Here is a 15461-nt window from a genome sequence, read left to right as displayed (position 1 = left end):
CCCCGTCCGCCGCCGGGCCTGCTCGGAACCTCGTCGTGACGAATCGGCGTCCGGCTTCGGAAAGCGTCCCCAAGTCGGGACGTTTGGAGAAAACTCTGAGACCTAAAATTAATGTAAAAAAATAAAAATAAAAGACCCGCCACCGCGTCCCTCCCCAGAAGCGTTCTTTCCTCTCAGAAGAGACGCGCGGAGAGCCCGGAAGGCCTTCCCGCGGCGTGTGGAAAGTGCGGCCGCGGAAGCGCAGGCGCGCGGCAGGGGCGGGGCGAGCGCGGGACAAAGGGAAGCGGAGCCGGAGCTGCGGCCGCCTTCTCGGCCCGCGGGTGAGTGTCTCCAAATGGGCCCGACCCGGTCGGGAGGGTGGTGAGCTGTGCTGTCCCCGTCGGCCGGAACCTCGAGTTCCCGCTGAGTCTCCAGGCGTGGCCGCTGGGGCCGGAGCTGGGGGTCCATCGGGCCTCGGTGAGGCCTAGTAGCGCGAGGAAGCCCCAGCCGGGACGCGACGCCCTCCCCCCACCTCCTGCACTGGTCGCAGCACCTGTGCACCCCTCCCCGGTCCCAGCACTGCACCTTGGGGGCACTTGTCAGGAAAGTGCACCCTCCGTGACAGACGCTAAGGAAATGGCTTCAGAAGCAGCCCGTGGCGCCAGCAAAGCCTTGCTGGGGGTCTTCATCCCTCCCCGGAAAGGTGGTTCTCCCCCTTCCCCATTTTGGTTCTGGCAGTGATCTAGGGGGGCGGGGCGGGGGGGGAGGGACTCACGACGTGGACTTGGGAGTGAGGAGCGGAAACTCTCTGAGACAAGTGTGACCTGGGCTTTGAAACCCATCAACTGGCGCTTGCTGGCGAGTTTAAACTTCCACGCCCTGAGACTCCGTTTTATCATCTGTAAAAGGGGGAGAGCGGAATGTAATCTCGTAGGGTCGTTGTGACTGGTGAGCCCGGGTCGTATAATAAGCCTCTCCCCTTATAAGGTAATTATTCAACAAATGCATAGTGAGAATCTGTTCTGGGCCAGCCTCGAGGGATGGATCCAAGGTGGATAAATAAATGCACAAACCCACCCTTAAGGATTTCAATTCCAGCAAAGGCGAGCAGTCATCTGAAAGAGTTAAACCAGTGAAATGCAATGTACAGGGTGCTGTGGCAGTTTCTGTTAAGGGCTCCCTACAGCAAGGCCTATTGGATATGACAGCTCCCTTAATGTGTGTAAGGAATAAGACTTCAAAGGAGTCTTAAGCTTTCTGTCTGTTGCTTAAAGAAAGAGAGATCCAGGTTGGACCATTGAACAAAATAAGCTATCTGCATGCCGGGACTCTTATTCTGATACTCCAAGGAGTTTCCTTGAAATGCAAAATACACCCAGGCATTGGTGGCCCACACCTGTAATCCTAGCTGAGATCTGAGGATCGCAGTTCAGTGCCAGCCTGGGCAGGAAAATCTCCAATTAGGCACACACACACACACACACACACACACACACACACAGCTGGAAGTGGAGCTGTGGCTCAAGTGGGAGAGTGCTAGCCTTGAGCTAAATCGCCCAGGGACAGTGCTCAGGCCCTGAGTTCAAACCATAGATCTGCCCCCCCTTCCCCCCCCAAAAAAATGCTTGCTTTACAAAACATTGATGGAAATACTGCAGTACTCACAGAAGTTTGCCTTCTAAAAATGAATATCTGTCTCCTTAATGCTTTACCCCCTTAGCATTTGTGATGTATATTGATATAAGGAACAAGCTCATATTGTGAGCTGGCAATATTCAGACAAAATTTATTAAGAATGGAGCTAGGAATAAATTAGATGAGCTCCATTTCCTAGCAACACAAAATCTAGCCATATTCAGAGATCAGGGGGGAAAAATGTATCACATCATTATAGGTATGAATACAAATGGAAAAAAATTCTGCCCAGATAATTTATCAAGAAAGTGCCATTGAGGAAGAGGAGGAATAAGAGTTCTCATGTAGACTCTCCAGATTTAACTCCCAACAGTTTTAAGCTATTTGACCAATATGGAGGTTGTGAAATTCATTATTGTGCCAGGAGTAAAATGCTGCTGTATTCATACAGAGGTTGTTACTTCAAAAAGCAAGGGAGAGCTGTTGATCAGGGAGTTGTCAGTATCTGCAAGGCCTTGTTGGGATCACCCTGATAATACATCACATTCTATTGTCATTATTTTTTTTATCAGTCTGAGTAAACGTTTACATGGCATCTGCAAAATGTTTTCCATATAAGACGTGGCTCGGTATCATAAGCAAAAATCTAGCAGTACATTTCTCATATTACTCTAAATGTCCCAGTAATTTATTTTAGTCATTTAATTCTGATCAACCTAATGACCTAAAAGAACTAGATAAAATATTCAAAAGGCTTGATTACTAGCAATTAAAAGTGAAGTAATTTTGCTCAGAAATACCAATTAAACTACCCTATTCTTTAGGAAAACATTCTCTTATGCTTGCTGAGTTTTGATTCTCTTTTTTTTTTCCTTTTTTTTCTTTTTTTTTATTTTAGTGTCTCAGATTCATTCTTAAGGAACTGAGAACTTAATCTTCCAAAATGTCAAGTAAGTTTCAATTTTTATATTTATCATCTATGTTAATAAGAGACTAATGCCCTAGCAAATGGGAATTCCAAAATACTCTCAAAAATTTTTTTCTTCAAAACAGGACCATTGGTAGTTTTGTTGCATAGTATTATATCTCAGTTGTTTACAAGAAGTTATTTATTTTCTTTCAAACAGAAAGACCATCTTATGCCCCACCTCCCACCCCAGCTCCTGCAACAGTAAGTTTTAATTTTCTTGTTAATGTAATAGCCAAGTCTGGCCTTGATACAAAAACCCAAATGTCTTCCAGTGATAGTCACTCAATCATCACAGCCACAGGATGAAAAATTCAGCTAAAAAACACTTCCTACTAAATAAAATAACTCTTTACAGCTTACCTTGAACCAACCCCAACATTTTAAAAAGAAAAAAAAATTATGAAATTCCAACATCCTATGCTCTGTTTGGTTTTTTCCTTAATGCGAATTAACCAGTTTAACACTTCTCTTTTGTTAATCTTCACTATTAGGAGTCTTTTAAGTTGATATTCAATGAGTGCTTTTACTGACATTTCATTTGTTTAAACCTAACCTTCAACTGGTTACATTTTTCTCTTTTCTTGTCTGAGTATGGGGAAGTATTCAGTGGCAGACTTCTTGTCTAGTATATATAAAGGCCCTGGATTTGATCCTCAGTACCACAAGAAAAAAATAATAATAATGAAAAAAATCTTGTCAATATATAAAATTTTTATATTAAACAAGCTTCTAATAATTATGCCTCATGGTAAATCTTTATTTTCAAGCTGTTCAAGTAATGATTTTATTATCTATGGGTCATATGTTACTATTGGGTTTTATTTCATTCTGTAAATTACATTTTATTGCTTTTGAAATTGATCTGTTTCAAAGTATTTTAAGTAATTGATGTGAACTAGTTTTTTTCACCCAGTTAACTCTGGCCCAGCTTGATCAGCGTGTAAAATAATAATCCAAACCACACTACAGATTTAATAGTAACTGTTCAGGACTTGATGAAATGGCTTCCTTATTACTATTTTTTAAACAAAATAGTGTTAACATGACCATATTCTCCCTCTTTCTCTTCCCCACCCCGCTTTTTTTTTTTTTTTTTGAGACAGGGTCTTGGCATGTAGCCCAGGCTGGCCTCAAACTCGGGATCTACCTGTCTCAGCCTCCCACATGCTGGGATTACAGGCATTCACCACCATGCCTGGCTCACATTTAATTCTTTGCTAGTTGTTAGTACTTCCTTCCATATCTCCTACAACCTCAATTTCAGACTAGTCTACTTTTTTTAACCACTAATTATTTCTTTGTGTAATTTTGTTTTCTCCACTAGAAATCTAATTTGTTTACTAACCCTCAGATGTATGCTTTAGTTACAATTATCAATAATTTAAGTACTTTTAAAAAAGAGATACCGTATCATTCTTTCTCAGTTCATATCATATACACAGTCTCTAAAGTTGATTCCAGAAGACCTCAAAGCCTGTGCGTGGTTTGTTTTCCTTCTTAGATCAAAGTATTTCTTACTACCATCTCCATGGCATTATATTCATGGCCATCCGCATAAAGTTGAACAGCTGAGAGTCTGACCTCAGAGATGTAACCATGTATTTCACCTTTGGAAATGGGATAGTTCTAGTGTTTTAATTTCTTTTAGTTCCCTAATTTTTCCTACACTTTTGCCTCATAAATTGGACAGTGATTCTGTTGAGTAGTGAATGGTTATGCAACCTGTGGCAGTATCATTTTACTATAAAAACTGCCTCCAACAGTATATAAGATCTCAAGGACAAGCTTGATATTTTTGAGATTAAAACATTTCAAAAACAAGTATGCCTTTTAGATTTCATACATAAAAAGATTTTTTGCCTTTTTAAGTTATATTTCTGTGCCATCATAATTTCTTATTGATATACAAAATAAATCAGAAAATAAGAATAAGATCCTTCAACAGAATGAAAAGTAAATTGACTATTCTTTTATTTTTTTAATTTCATTACTCCTACCACCACCATCACCACCCCCCTCTACCACCACCACTCCACATGACAGACACTTCTTTTATGCCTTGATACTTCATCTGTGCTTTGCCTACCTAAATATGCTTAACTTGCGTCTTCTCTAACTCTGTAGGCTAGAAATTAATTGATCAATTTGATTGTTCTCTTTTCTCCTAAAAAGTATCAAGTGTGCTGCCTGCTTGAATGTCTTTGGACACTAAAGATATGTACAGCAGCATGTTTTAGAATATTGTGCTTATTGTATGACAGCTAAAGCCTAGTTGGAATGTGTTAATGTGCATTATATTATATAAGTTGGAATCAGTACTATTAATTGCATGTAAAAATGAAATTACTGTCACTTGTTATGATTGAGGTAAAATACCCTACATTTGGTCTCTCTTTGCTACATTATTTTATGCATTATACCATGATCTTCATGAACATAAGATGTCATTGTATCAACCACAAGGCCACTCACTGTTCCATAAGAGCTCATGTGTGATTACATCTACACATAATTCACAAAAGACAAAAACTCTGTTGCTGCAGTGAATAGTTGTGTTTTGAAAGGAAACTAGATGGAAGAAAAAAAGGAAAGGTCAAGTCTGTTGATGAGAAAAATAGTTCCTACTAAGATTAGTTGCAGAAATTGGTTGTGGTTGACCTATGATAGATGGGTCAAAGAAGAGATGGAAGAGAAAGCCTATATAAGAATAACCAGAAGCCAAGTACCAGTGGCTTACACCTGTAATCCTAGCTGAGATCTAAGTAAGCATCATGGTTCAAAGACATCCTAAGCAGGAAAGTCTTTGAGACTCTATATTTCCAGCTAACCACCAAAAAGCCCAAAGTGGGGCTGTGGCTCAAGTAGTAGAGCACTAACCTTCAGTGGAAAAAGCTAAAGGACAGTGCCCAGGCCCTGAGTTCAATCCCTAGTGACAGCACAACAACAACAAAAAAAAAAAGAATAACTGAGTTGGAAAGATCAGATAGTACCCCAGAATGAAATCCATGCATTTCTTACAAGTCTGTTTTGAGATCATGCATGTTACATCCATTGAGTCCAATATACATTCTTTTCTATTGACAACTCCTGGCTTCCTGAGTCTCATTTCTTACATAAAAGTATTTAAAGCTGTCTTTGGAAAGGAGATCCATTTCTTGGTTTTATTTGTTCTTAGAAGATAAACACTTTGGTGACATCTACATAACTGTCAAATAAATCATGTTTTGTTTTGCATGTAGTGTTTTCAAACCTCCAGCTTATCACACTTCAAGCTCAGGCATCACATATTGCTAAGTTATTCTATCATACTATTGCCCATAAAGTAATCCTGAATGTTTGAGATACTTCAGTATATTGCTTTTCTCAAAAACAAACCACACACATTCACACTCTCACAAACAGACCCCTCCTCCCCCAGTCCTTGCCAAAAAAAAGGGGTGGGAGAACACTTGCAACATTGGTTTCCCGGTGAAAGTAAAAGTAAATTACAACACATCATTGCTTGTTTAAATTCAGGTTGCTTTTGCATGCCATATGCAGATCATTTTTCATTTCTGTGTTTTCCTCGTTTGAGCTCATTTCTCATTCGTGTTTTTGTCTCATTTGTTTCCATCAGCAAATGCCCAGCACACCAGGGTTTGTGGGATACAATCCATACAGTCATCTCGCCTACAACAACTACAGGCTGGGAGGGAACCCGGGCACCAACAGCCGGGTCACGGTAGGAGAATCAACTATTACAGCCTCCGGCAAACAACTGGAATTGACCAGAAATGCCTCCAGAGTTAGGTCCTTTTGAATTATAAGCACAGCCATTGAAAAGAAAATGGAAAAAAAAAATTAACCAGGCTTTTCAATTATTTTAAACATTCATTGTATAATCTGACACTAAAAAATAAAATAGTGTGATCTGGATATGTATATGAAAGAAAAATTCTGTTTGGTGTTCAGTAGGGATCAAACCTTGGGCACTCGATGCTTATGCTATATTAACAAATTGAGAATTTTGTGGTTAAAATACTCTTTTTGTTATGAAAAGTATCTTTTCTTTTTCTAAGGTAAATGGCATTGGTCTCAGAACTCAGGTGGTTTATACATGCGAGGCTTTCAAACCTGGCTTTTCAGGGTTTGAAAGCTTTTGACTGACCTGCCAGTCCAAATTGCTATACATAGTTATTTGTCTTTTGGATTTAATTGACTGTCTAACAGGCTTATTTCTCTCCAGTCGAAAAGAGAAAAAGACTTTCTCCTCTAAGAATTACAGAATAAAAGTTGAATGAAATTAAATCAGGTATCAGATAATTATAACTAGAAGTCAGTTTCTAACCCATAGTATCAGGGATAGGAGTTCTAAAATTTAGGATGTTTGATTTAAGTAATCAACTTAAGATAATCAAAGTTGGATGAGATACCTCAAATTTTTCTCTTAAACTCCATTCAAGAAGTTTAGGTAAAGTAAATCCAAAAGTCAAATACCTTACATACTCTGAAATGTGGTGTTGGTAAGAATATATACAACCCAAGAAAGCTATAACCTTTTTAATACCTGGTTTTCATTTTGGTCTATTCATACATAATAAGCTTATTCAATTAATGTAACTTCAGAAAACCCTCTCACCCTGTAGTCAAGCTGCAAACTGAAAATTCGTAACTACCAAATTGTGTGTCTATCTTGGTAAGCACATTGCTTAGCTTGATAGTTTTTGTATGTCTGAATTTTTCATTGTTTCTGCATAATTTGTACCTCATACACATATCAAGTTTATGTGCCATGCATATTTCATGGTATCCAGAAAAAGAGTTCTGATAGTGTGTTTATGTATGCATTTCATAATGCATATGGTTTTTATGTGCATCAGTACATGTTTTCCCCTGGCCTAAATGTGGTGTTTCATAGTGTACTGAGTGGTAAGGTTTTCAGACAAGAAAGAATATTTTAAATGAGAAGAACCAATTTTGGATCATTCACATTAACACAGAAATTTATTCACAGGCAGTAAATAAGAAAATTATTGCATTTAGTAGCTCTATACAGTCAGCTCTTGATTATCTATATTAATAATGGAATAGGAATAGAAACTGTGATGCCAGAATAATTAGTTTTTGTTTTATGTGTGTTTTGTTCTTATTTTGGGGTGTTGATAAAGTAAGGTCACTCATGGAGCCCTAACTAAGAAAAGAAAAATACACTCCTTGTCTCTGGGCCTGGGTCATGGGTCAGTCACTCATTTTTCCCCTTCCCTTCCTGGGGAACATTAAGAATCTAGTATTTATACCTAGCACCAGCTTCAGGGTACATTAATACAGCAGAATTGTTGTGCCTGGGAAATTTGGTGTTTTGGTTCTTTGTGGTTGTTTTCATGTATTTTTTTTTTGTCCTTTTAACATCAAACCCAAGTGTAATCAAATAGCCGAGTGAAGGGCCTCAACTATGTGGAGGTTTCAAACTTCTATATCTCTAATTTAGCTGTGTTAGGACTTAACAGCTCTGATTTCAACCATCATAAATGTGGGTTTTTTAGATGACCCTAACCCCAATTTATACTACATTGAGGGTTGCTACCAATTGGGAGTTAAGGTCTGCAAATTGATCTGATAGGCCAAGTCTATGAAGTACTGAAGAGTTTGAAGGGTACTTGCCAAAGAGTAGGACACTTAGATAGCAAGTTGAGGCCTTTGGGGGTGCTTAGGATAGCTTTGAGTGTAGTTCTTCCTTCAGATTCACACTTTCTTAAATATAGGTATGGAAACTGATTAAGACAAACCTACTTCCCTGCTTTAGTAAAATTCTTTCCCCAGTAGAAAACCCTTAAGAGATGCAGCTAGGACTTCAGAAACTACCAAAAAGAAAACAAAAAACAGAGTGGCCACAGCACACAAAACTATGAATTTTGTCCATGGAGTTCTTTGTACATGACTATTAGGTAAGCATAGTTCTAACCAGTGGAATTACTTGTTTTCCCCCACTTTGTTGCAAATTGGAGAGTTGGTACTAGCAGTAATTTTCTTGATCAACAAGGCAAGAACCATATCAAAAATAGAAATTGGGGGCTGAGAATGTGGCTTAGTGGTAGAGTGCTTGCCTAGCATGCATGAAGCCCTGGGTTCCATTCCCCAGTACTACATAAACAGAAAAAACCAGAAGTGGTGCTGTGGCTCAAGTGGTAGAGTGCTAGCCTTGAGCAAAAGAAGCTCAGAGACAGTGCCCAGGCCCTGAGTTCAAGCCCCAGGACTGGCAAAAAAAAAAAGGAAATTGGACCACTCCAAAACTCACAACGCTGCCAGTTAGTAAAAGCCAACTGTAGTTTTCTTGTACCTCAGAGGATGACATCCCCACAAGGCAATGGTTGGGTATTTTCATTATGACTTTTTAAGGAGAAAGGGCTAATGTAACGTTCAAACTTTGAGTTTTTGCTTTTGGACTGGTTTGGTCTTCGAGGGTAAAGAAATGTTTAAGATAGTATAGTGAGAGATGTTAAGTTGGAGATAGTTCCTTCTTCAGGAGCCTAACTGCATACTGGAATTTCACTTTATTTTAATGGAATTTAGGAGATTTGTTTTTGTATTTGTAAATGAAATAGGACCTCCCTATGCAGATGATTTGTGTGCCTTTCTCTGGGAGAAAAAATGGAAAATAAGCAAATCTATTAGTGTTATAAATTATGAGTCTTTGAAAACACATATGGGTATACCTTGTTTGTAAAAGTGTTTTAATTCATACAGCTTAAAAACACAGACATGTTAGAATGTTTTTCTTCTTCAGATTTCTTTAAAAACGGCCAACCAGTGGCCTGCCACCTTCAATTATGGGCACAATTCCATTGTTACTTGTAACCCAGTTCCTGTTCTACAGGATGTTTGCTTTCTAATAACTTCAGACATGAAGAAACTACCTCTTCCCTATGAATCCATGATAGAGGTTAGCCTTGTAGGATGTTCCTTCTCCTTAGAAGTTAACTCCTGCAAATCCTAGTCCCTATCTATATCCCTTACTGGCTGCTGTTAGGTAACACCACTGTTGGCAGTTTCTGTCCCTCATTCTACCCCTCTATCACTCCATTGCCCAGTGGCTAAAACCAGAGTCAATCTGTGTGGGCAACCCACATGAGATGTGGTAAGAATAGTTGAAGCAAGGACTGCCTTGTGTATAATGCTCTTAATGATCCTATAAAGGAGTAAGTAGAGTTACTTTAAAGTATGTAAGGGAAGGAGGGAGAACTTGGTATAGAAAGAAGCAGCATGTCTTAATCACAGTGGAAAGGGTACAGACATTCCCGGGGCCCTTGAGTGAAAAATGAGGCCTATCCCTGTAATCAAGGATTTGCCATTCAGCTGCATATTTTGGTAGAATAAAGCCAATGCTTTTTTTCCTGGCCTGATGGAGAAAGTCATTATTAGGGTTTTCCCAGGATTTGGAAAATGTGATTGGGCCATGATTTTTCTTATTCTGAGATCATTACTTGAATGCAGTAATGTAAAGAGGAGACAAAAACGTTGAAAAACAACAGTTGTGGAGTGGCAGCTTTATGTGGGGACCCAACAGAAGTTGCCTGGTTTCTCCTCCTAGGTCTCAGTCTACAGAAGAAACTCATCACATGGCTGTCTTGTTCATTTTTTTCTGTCTCCCACTTGCTTCTTTTATCCTTTTGAAAAATATTTTTCAGTGTCTCCTCTTTTTATATCCTTTTTCTTATACATCCCACTCTCCCTCTTCCTCTTATGCCTTTTCTAGACAAAAAAAAAAAGTTTTAATGAATTTAAGCTTTTTAATGTAAGACTTAGGAAACAGCATAATCTGGCTCCATATCTGCCAGGGCTTTGTTCCTGGGAAAGTTGTTTTCTTCTATACTATGATTAGGTCTTGAAAACAATGAAAAGTGAGGGTTTAGTAGCTCATAAGAAACCACTAGAAGTAGTTCTAGTGAGACTCTGGGTTTGATCCCCAAACCACAAAAGTAGAAAGGAAAAAAAAAAGCAACAATAGATAACAGGCATACACCCTTAAGAAAAGTGAAATCTCTAGTGCTAAAGGAAATGCCTTTTTGTTTCTTTTACTTTTTGTCTTGCCTTCTAGCTATGTCCAATATTCTTATTTGGTTGCTTTTTAACCAAAGAGGTAGTTGTTTGCTGGTGTGTCTGAGGGTGTGCATTCCTGACCTAATACCAATAGATTCAAGGCCCCTGTAGGCAGTGTGAGTATGGTAAGTGCCAGCATTCAGATCCTGCTGCAGATAATCAAGTGTTGACTGTTTGTGTAATGGCAGTTGAGAAAAACAAAAAGGTGCCATGTAATGTCCTCAGTGTGAGATGTTTGATACATAACCATGTATTTTCAGTGTCTGGATTATTACGTAATACTTTATTTGTTCTTGCAGCCAGGTTGTCAAGGCAGTCGCAGTAAATTGCTAAGTAAAACGTTCAAAGTTCTATGTTTAAAGTCATTTTTTCTTTTCATATGAACATTTCTGGATTTGCAGTGCTAGCTATTTTCCGTGGAGAAAATAAAAGAATCTTGTATCCATGGACGAGTAGAAGAAAGGCGCATTAGAACTTTTTAAGGGACTCTCTTTTCAGGTTACCGGTGAACTTCTTACAATTGAATAATGAATGTATTTACCTCTTTTGTAGGCATCCTCTGGTATTACAATTCCAAAACCCCCAAAGCCACCAGATAAGCCGCTGATGCCCTACATGAGGTACAGCAGAAAGGTAGGTACCTGGAAATGGGGAGGGAAGGAGGACAGCCACCTCTGCCCTTCATCCTTATGTGCAATTTTAGATAGGCTTAGCTGCTTTCTCTGAACTTCCAGGGGGAGAATAAAAGACAACTTTATAAAAGGTTCAGTCTGATTTTGAAATTCCACCACTAAAATACAGAGAGAGGAGCATGACTAAATAAACTGTTCATATGCATAATGTCCTATAGCCATCAAAGTAATGTCTTTTGGATAATATTGAATGGTATGAGAAAAAAATGTTAAGTAGAAAAAGGGAAGACTGTATATGTTAATATCTTTCATAAAATAAGAGACTGGGAGTATAGCTCAGTAGTAGAGTGTTTACCTAGCCTGTGAGAAGCCTTGGGATCCATCCCTAGCACCACAAATTTTAATTAATAAGTAAAATAAAAATAATAGTGGGCTAGAATATGGTTCAGCAGTATCATTCCAGCCTAGCAAAGTAAAAAGTTCAAACTCTAATACTGTTTCCCCCCCCCAAAAAAAAAATAGCAACCACACAATATTTTTATGTAATTTTGAGAAGGAAAAACTGGTAAACAATGGTTAGTGCCAAAAATAGTAATTGTAGGCTGACTTTGATTTCCTTTATGCTTCTTTAAATTTTCCAGGTTTTTGGTGATGAACCTATATAACTCTTGAACTGAATCTACTCATTAAACAGAGGAGCATTTTCGTCATACTTTGAAATTTTTAAAAAGTTGTTCATACTTACGTATATATTTTCATTGTATTATACAGATAATTATTTTCCTTCTAAATTCACATAAACTTTTAGAGATAAAGGCTAGGTTATTGAGTTAACTCATCGTAAATATCTCCAATGATTGGAGATATTCTTGGCTTATCAAATTGAAATGTTCATGTGTAGTGACATGAAGTCTGAGATTTGCCTCAAAATAATCCTTCAGATAAAGAGGGAGATGAGCCACCTATGAATAATTGTTGAAAAAGGCTAATGAGAACATAGGAGTTTGATGCTGCCCTCTCTTTTGTTTATGTTTATTAAATGTTTCTACATTGAGTAGTATTTTTAAATAAGTACATGCTTAAGCATTAATATTGAGATTTCAACTACTTTCTTTTTTAAAGGTCTGGGACCAAGTAAAAGCTTCCAACCCCGACCTAAAGTTGTGGGAGATTGGCAAGATTATTGGTGGCATGTGGCGAGATCTCACTGATGAAGAGAAACAAGAATATTTAAACGAATACGAAGCAGAAAAGGTAAGAGAGACTTGGGATGGACATGGGGTAAAGTGAACCATCCTTGGCTTATTGTGAATAGAGGGAACATAAAACTTGATCAGAAAGCTGAGATGGCTCAGCTTTTTTTTTTTTTTTTTTGAGGATTGAGGCTCTTATCTGCCTGGGTCTGGTCACTTGGTTTCTCTAGACCTCAGAGTGCCTGTCCATAAAAAGGAGATATTAACCACTATGATGGCATCCTGCTTTATATCAGTTCCTTGATATTCAAATGAAATGTTACAGGTATACCCTGTAACTTGCACACTGTTCATTATAAAGTTGGAAATCCTTTGGCTTTCAGATAGAGTACAATGAATCTATGAAGGCCTATCACAATTCCCCTGCATACCTTGCTTACATCAATGCAAAAAGCCGTGCAGAAGCTGCATTAGAAGAAGAAAGTCGACAGAGACAGTCTCGCATGGAGAAAGGGGAACCTTACATGAGCATTCAACCTGCTGAAGACCCAGATGGTGAGGAGCGAAGAGAGTGGGATTTCTCTATAGTTTCTCTGAGTTAAAATATTTATTTCTTAAATGGATGGGCATAATTTGTGTTATTTTAGGATCTTAATTATTTTTAGTAAGATTTTTGTGACTCTTTTACTCCTTTCAGTGAAGAAAATAGTTTATTAAAAACAAAAAACCTTATCAAAATCTTTGTACTTAGAATGTGTGGTATTTAAGTCACAATTGGGATTTTCCCTCAACTGTTTTTACAATTGTCTTCTAGTTATATCTAGTTTTCTCATTGGTTAAATTTACTGAATTTAAGATTCTTAGAGGAGAGGGTTAGAACATCCTGAAAGCTTCTGCCAGCTTCCTCATTCAAGTGTGCAGGTCAGGCTCTGGAGCTGCAAGGTGCCCAGAAGCAGGCATCATGTACACACACGGTGCACAAACGTTGATATCACTTCTGTGTGTTGCCACAAAGTGGAGAACATTGGAAGTTCTAGCTGTTAGTCACAAACAGCAAGAAAATTATTTAGGATCCCATTTTTAAAGTAGCAGCAACAAAGTTGCAAGTTCTTAATAAATTTAAAAATGCCAATGGAGGAGGAAACAGTAATATCAGGACATACTACTGAAGACATGGATGATTGTACTATGAAAAAAAAAACAAAGATGAGTTTTTGAAGGACTGTCCTGGAATAGTGCCAGATATTCTTATAAATACAGAGTGTAATGATACAGATAACAGAATATGGGATGGAAATAATATTGAGAGTTAAGCAGGCTTAGCAGTGCTGCAGAGATTAACATAGGCAGACTGTACTTACTCAAATGAAATGTTAATGGAAGGAAAACCATGCGAGACTAAAAAAATAGAAAGTCAACTCTACAGACAATTGGGAGAGTGAGGTCTATGGACTTAACATAGACACCAGAAGCAGAAAGTAAAGATTTCCTTAAGTGAAAGGCAGTCATAGCATGAACTTGATAAGGACTGAATAGGTTCACTCAGGAACAGCCTCAAACCTTCTGTTGTGTTTCAAAGTTAAAGAAAGGTTTTTAAATCAACCCGTAAAGTATCACATAATGATTAAGATGCTAGTAAAAGAACAACTTTAGACTTTGAACTTTATCCTCTTGGAGGACTTGTGAAATAGAAATGTACATAAAACCGAGAAACAAAAGCCACCAGCATACGGGCAGCAGCTGCTGACTTCCTTAGCCATAGACTATGACTAGGTCCACTAGACAAATCTTCACCTAAGATAGTGAAGTTCTTTTTTGGCAGTACTAGGATTTGAATTCAAGACCTCAAGCTTAATAGACAGGTGTTCTGCAACTGAGCCATTCTCCTAGCCCCTTTTTGCACTGGTTATTTTGAGATAGAGTCTTGCTTTTTGCCTGGGTGTATACCTGGATCACAATCTGCCTATTTTACGTTTCTTGTCATAGCTGAGATGACAAGCATACACCACCTTGCTCAACTATTGGCTGAGAAAGGCTCTCATGTATGCACCCAGACCAGCCTTGAACTGTGATCCTCCTGATTCAGCCTTCCAAATAGCTAGGATTATAAGGATGCACCACTATCACATATGGACCATGAAGGCTTTTTAAAATGACACTTTGGAGACCATCACCTACAGAACAATGCAAGCCTCTACAGCATATGCTCCCCCACTCCTGTGAGACACAAAATAAGACAATTAGGTGGTTCAGAGACAAACTGTCCTAATGGATAAGAGAAATCTTTTTTTAATAAGTTAATTTTAAAAAGGGGGGGGGCTGGGAAGGTGGCTCAGTGGTAGAGCACTTGCCTTGCATGCATGAGGCCCTAGGTTCGATTCCTCAGCACCACATAAGCAAAAAAAAAAAAAAGCCGGAAGTGGCGCTATGGCTCAAGTGGTAGAGCACTAGCCTTGAGCTGAAGAGCTGAGGGACAGTGCCCAAGCCCAGAGTTCAGGCCCCACAACCGGACCCAAAAGAAAAAAAAACTAGCCAGACACTGGTGGCTCACCCCTGTAATCCTAGCTATTCAGGGGGCTGAGTTCTCGGTTCAAAGCCAGCCCCGGCAGGAAAGTGTGAGACTCATCTCCAATAAACCACCAGAAAACCGGAAGTGGCCCTATGTCTCAAGTGGTAGAGCGCTAGCCTTGAGCTGGAGAACTAAGAGACAGCGCCCAGGCCCAGAGTTCAAGTCCCATGACAAAAAAAAAAAACTAAGTAGATACCAATACAGTTTGTTACCAGGTATGTGAAAAAATATAGAACCAAAGCTGAGATGAAGAAAAGAGTGCTATATGATTGTTTTATTTTTTTTTGGGGGGGGGGTCCAGTCATTGGGCCTGAACTCTGGGCCTGAGCACTGTCCCTCAGCTCTTCAGCTCAAGGCTAGCGCTCTACCACTTGAGCCACAGCGCCACTTCCGGCTTTTTTCTTTTT

At 38.9% G+C, this 15461-nt stretch overlaps 1 protein-coding gene across 1 annotated transcript in view; it reads left to right on the top strand.

Moving 5' to 3' along the window:
• The first annotated feature begins 256 nt into the window (after positions 1 to 256).
• Smarce1 (SWI/SNF related, matrix associated, actin dependent regulator of chromatin, subfamily e, member 1) overlaps positions 257 to 15461 on the top strand; it is a 22965-nt gene continuing 7760 nt past the window's right edge. Inside the window, exons 1-7 of the mRNA XM_013037184.1 lie at positions 257 to 320; positions 2513 to 2564; positions 2742 to 2785; positions 6201 to 6305; positions 11213 to 11293; positions 12415 to 12546; positions 12869 to 13040. Of these exons, the coding sequence (XP_012892638.1) occupies positions 2558 to 2564; positions 2742 to 2785; positions 6201 to 6305; positions 11213 to 11293; positions 12415 to 12546; positions 12869 to 13040 (541 nt within the window). The 5' untranslated portion in view covers positions 257 to 320; positions 2513 to 2557. The remainder of the gene's footprint in view (positions 321 to 2512; positions 2565 to 2741; positions 2786 to 6200; positions 6306 to 11212; positions 11294 to 12414; positions 12547 to 12868; positions 13041 to 15461) is intronic.

This window comes from Dipodomys ordii, unplaced genomic scaffold (genome assembly GCF_000151885.1).
Source record: "Dipodomys ordii isolate 6190 unplaced genomic scaffold, Dord_2.0 Scaffold7, whole genome shotgun sequence".
Lineage (NCBI taxonomy): Eukaryota > Metazoa > Chordata > Mammalia > Rodentia > Heteromyidae > Dipodomys > Dipodomys ordii.
This window is presented reverse-complemented; position numbering and strand designations above follow the sequence as displayed.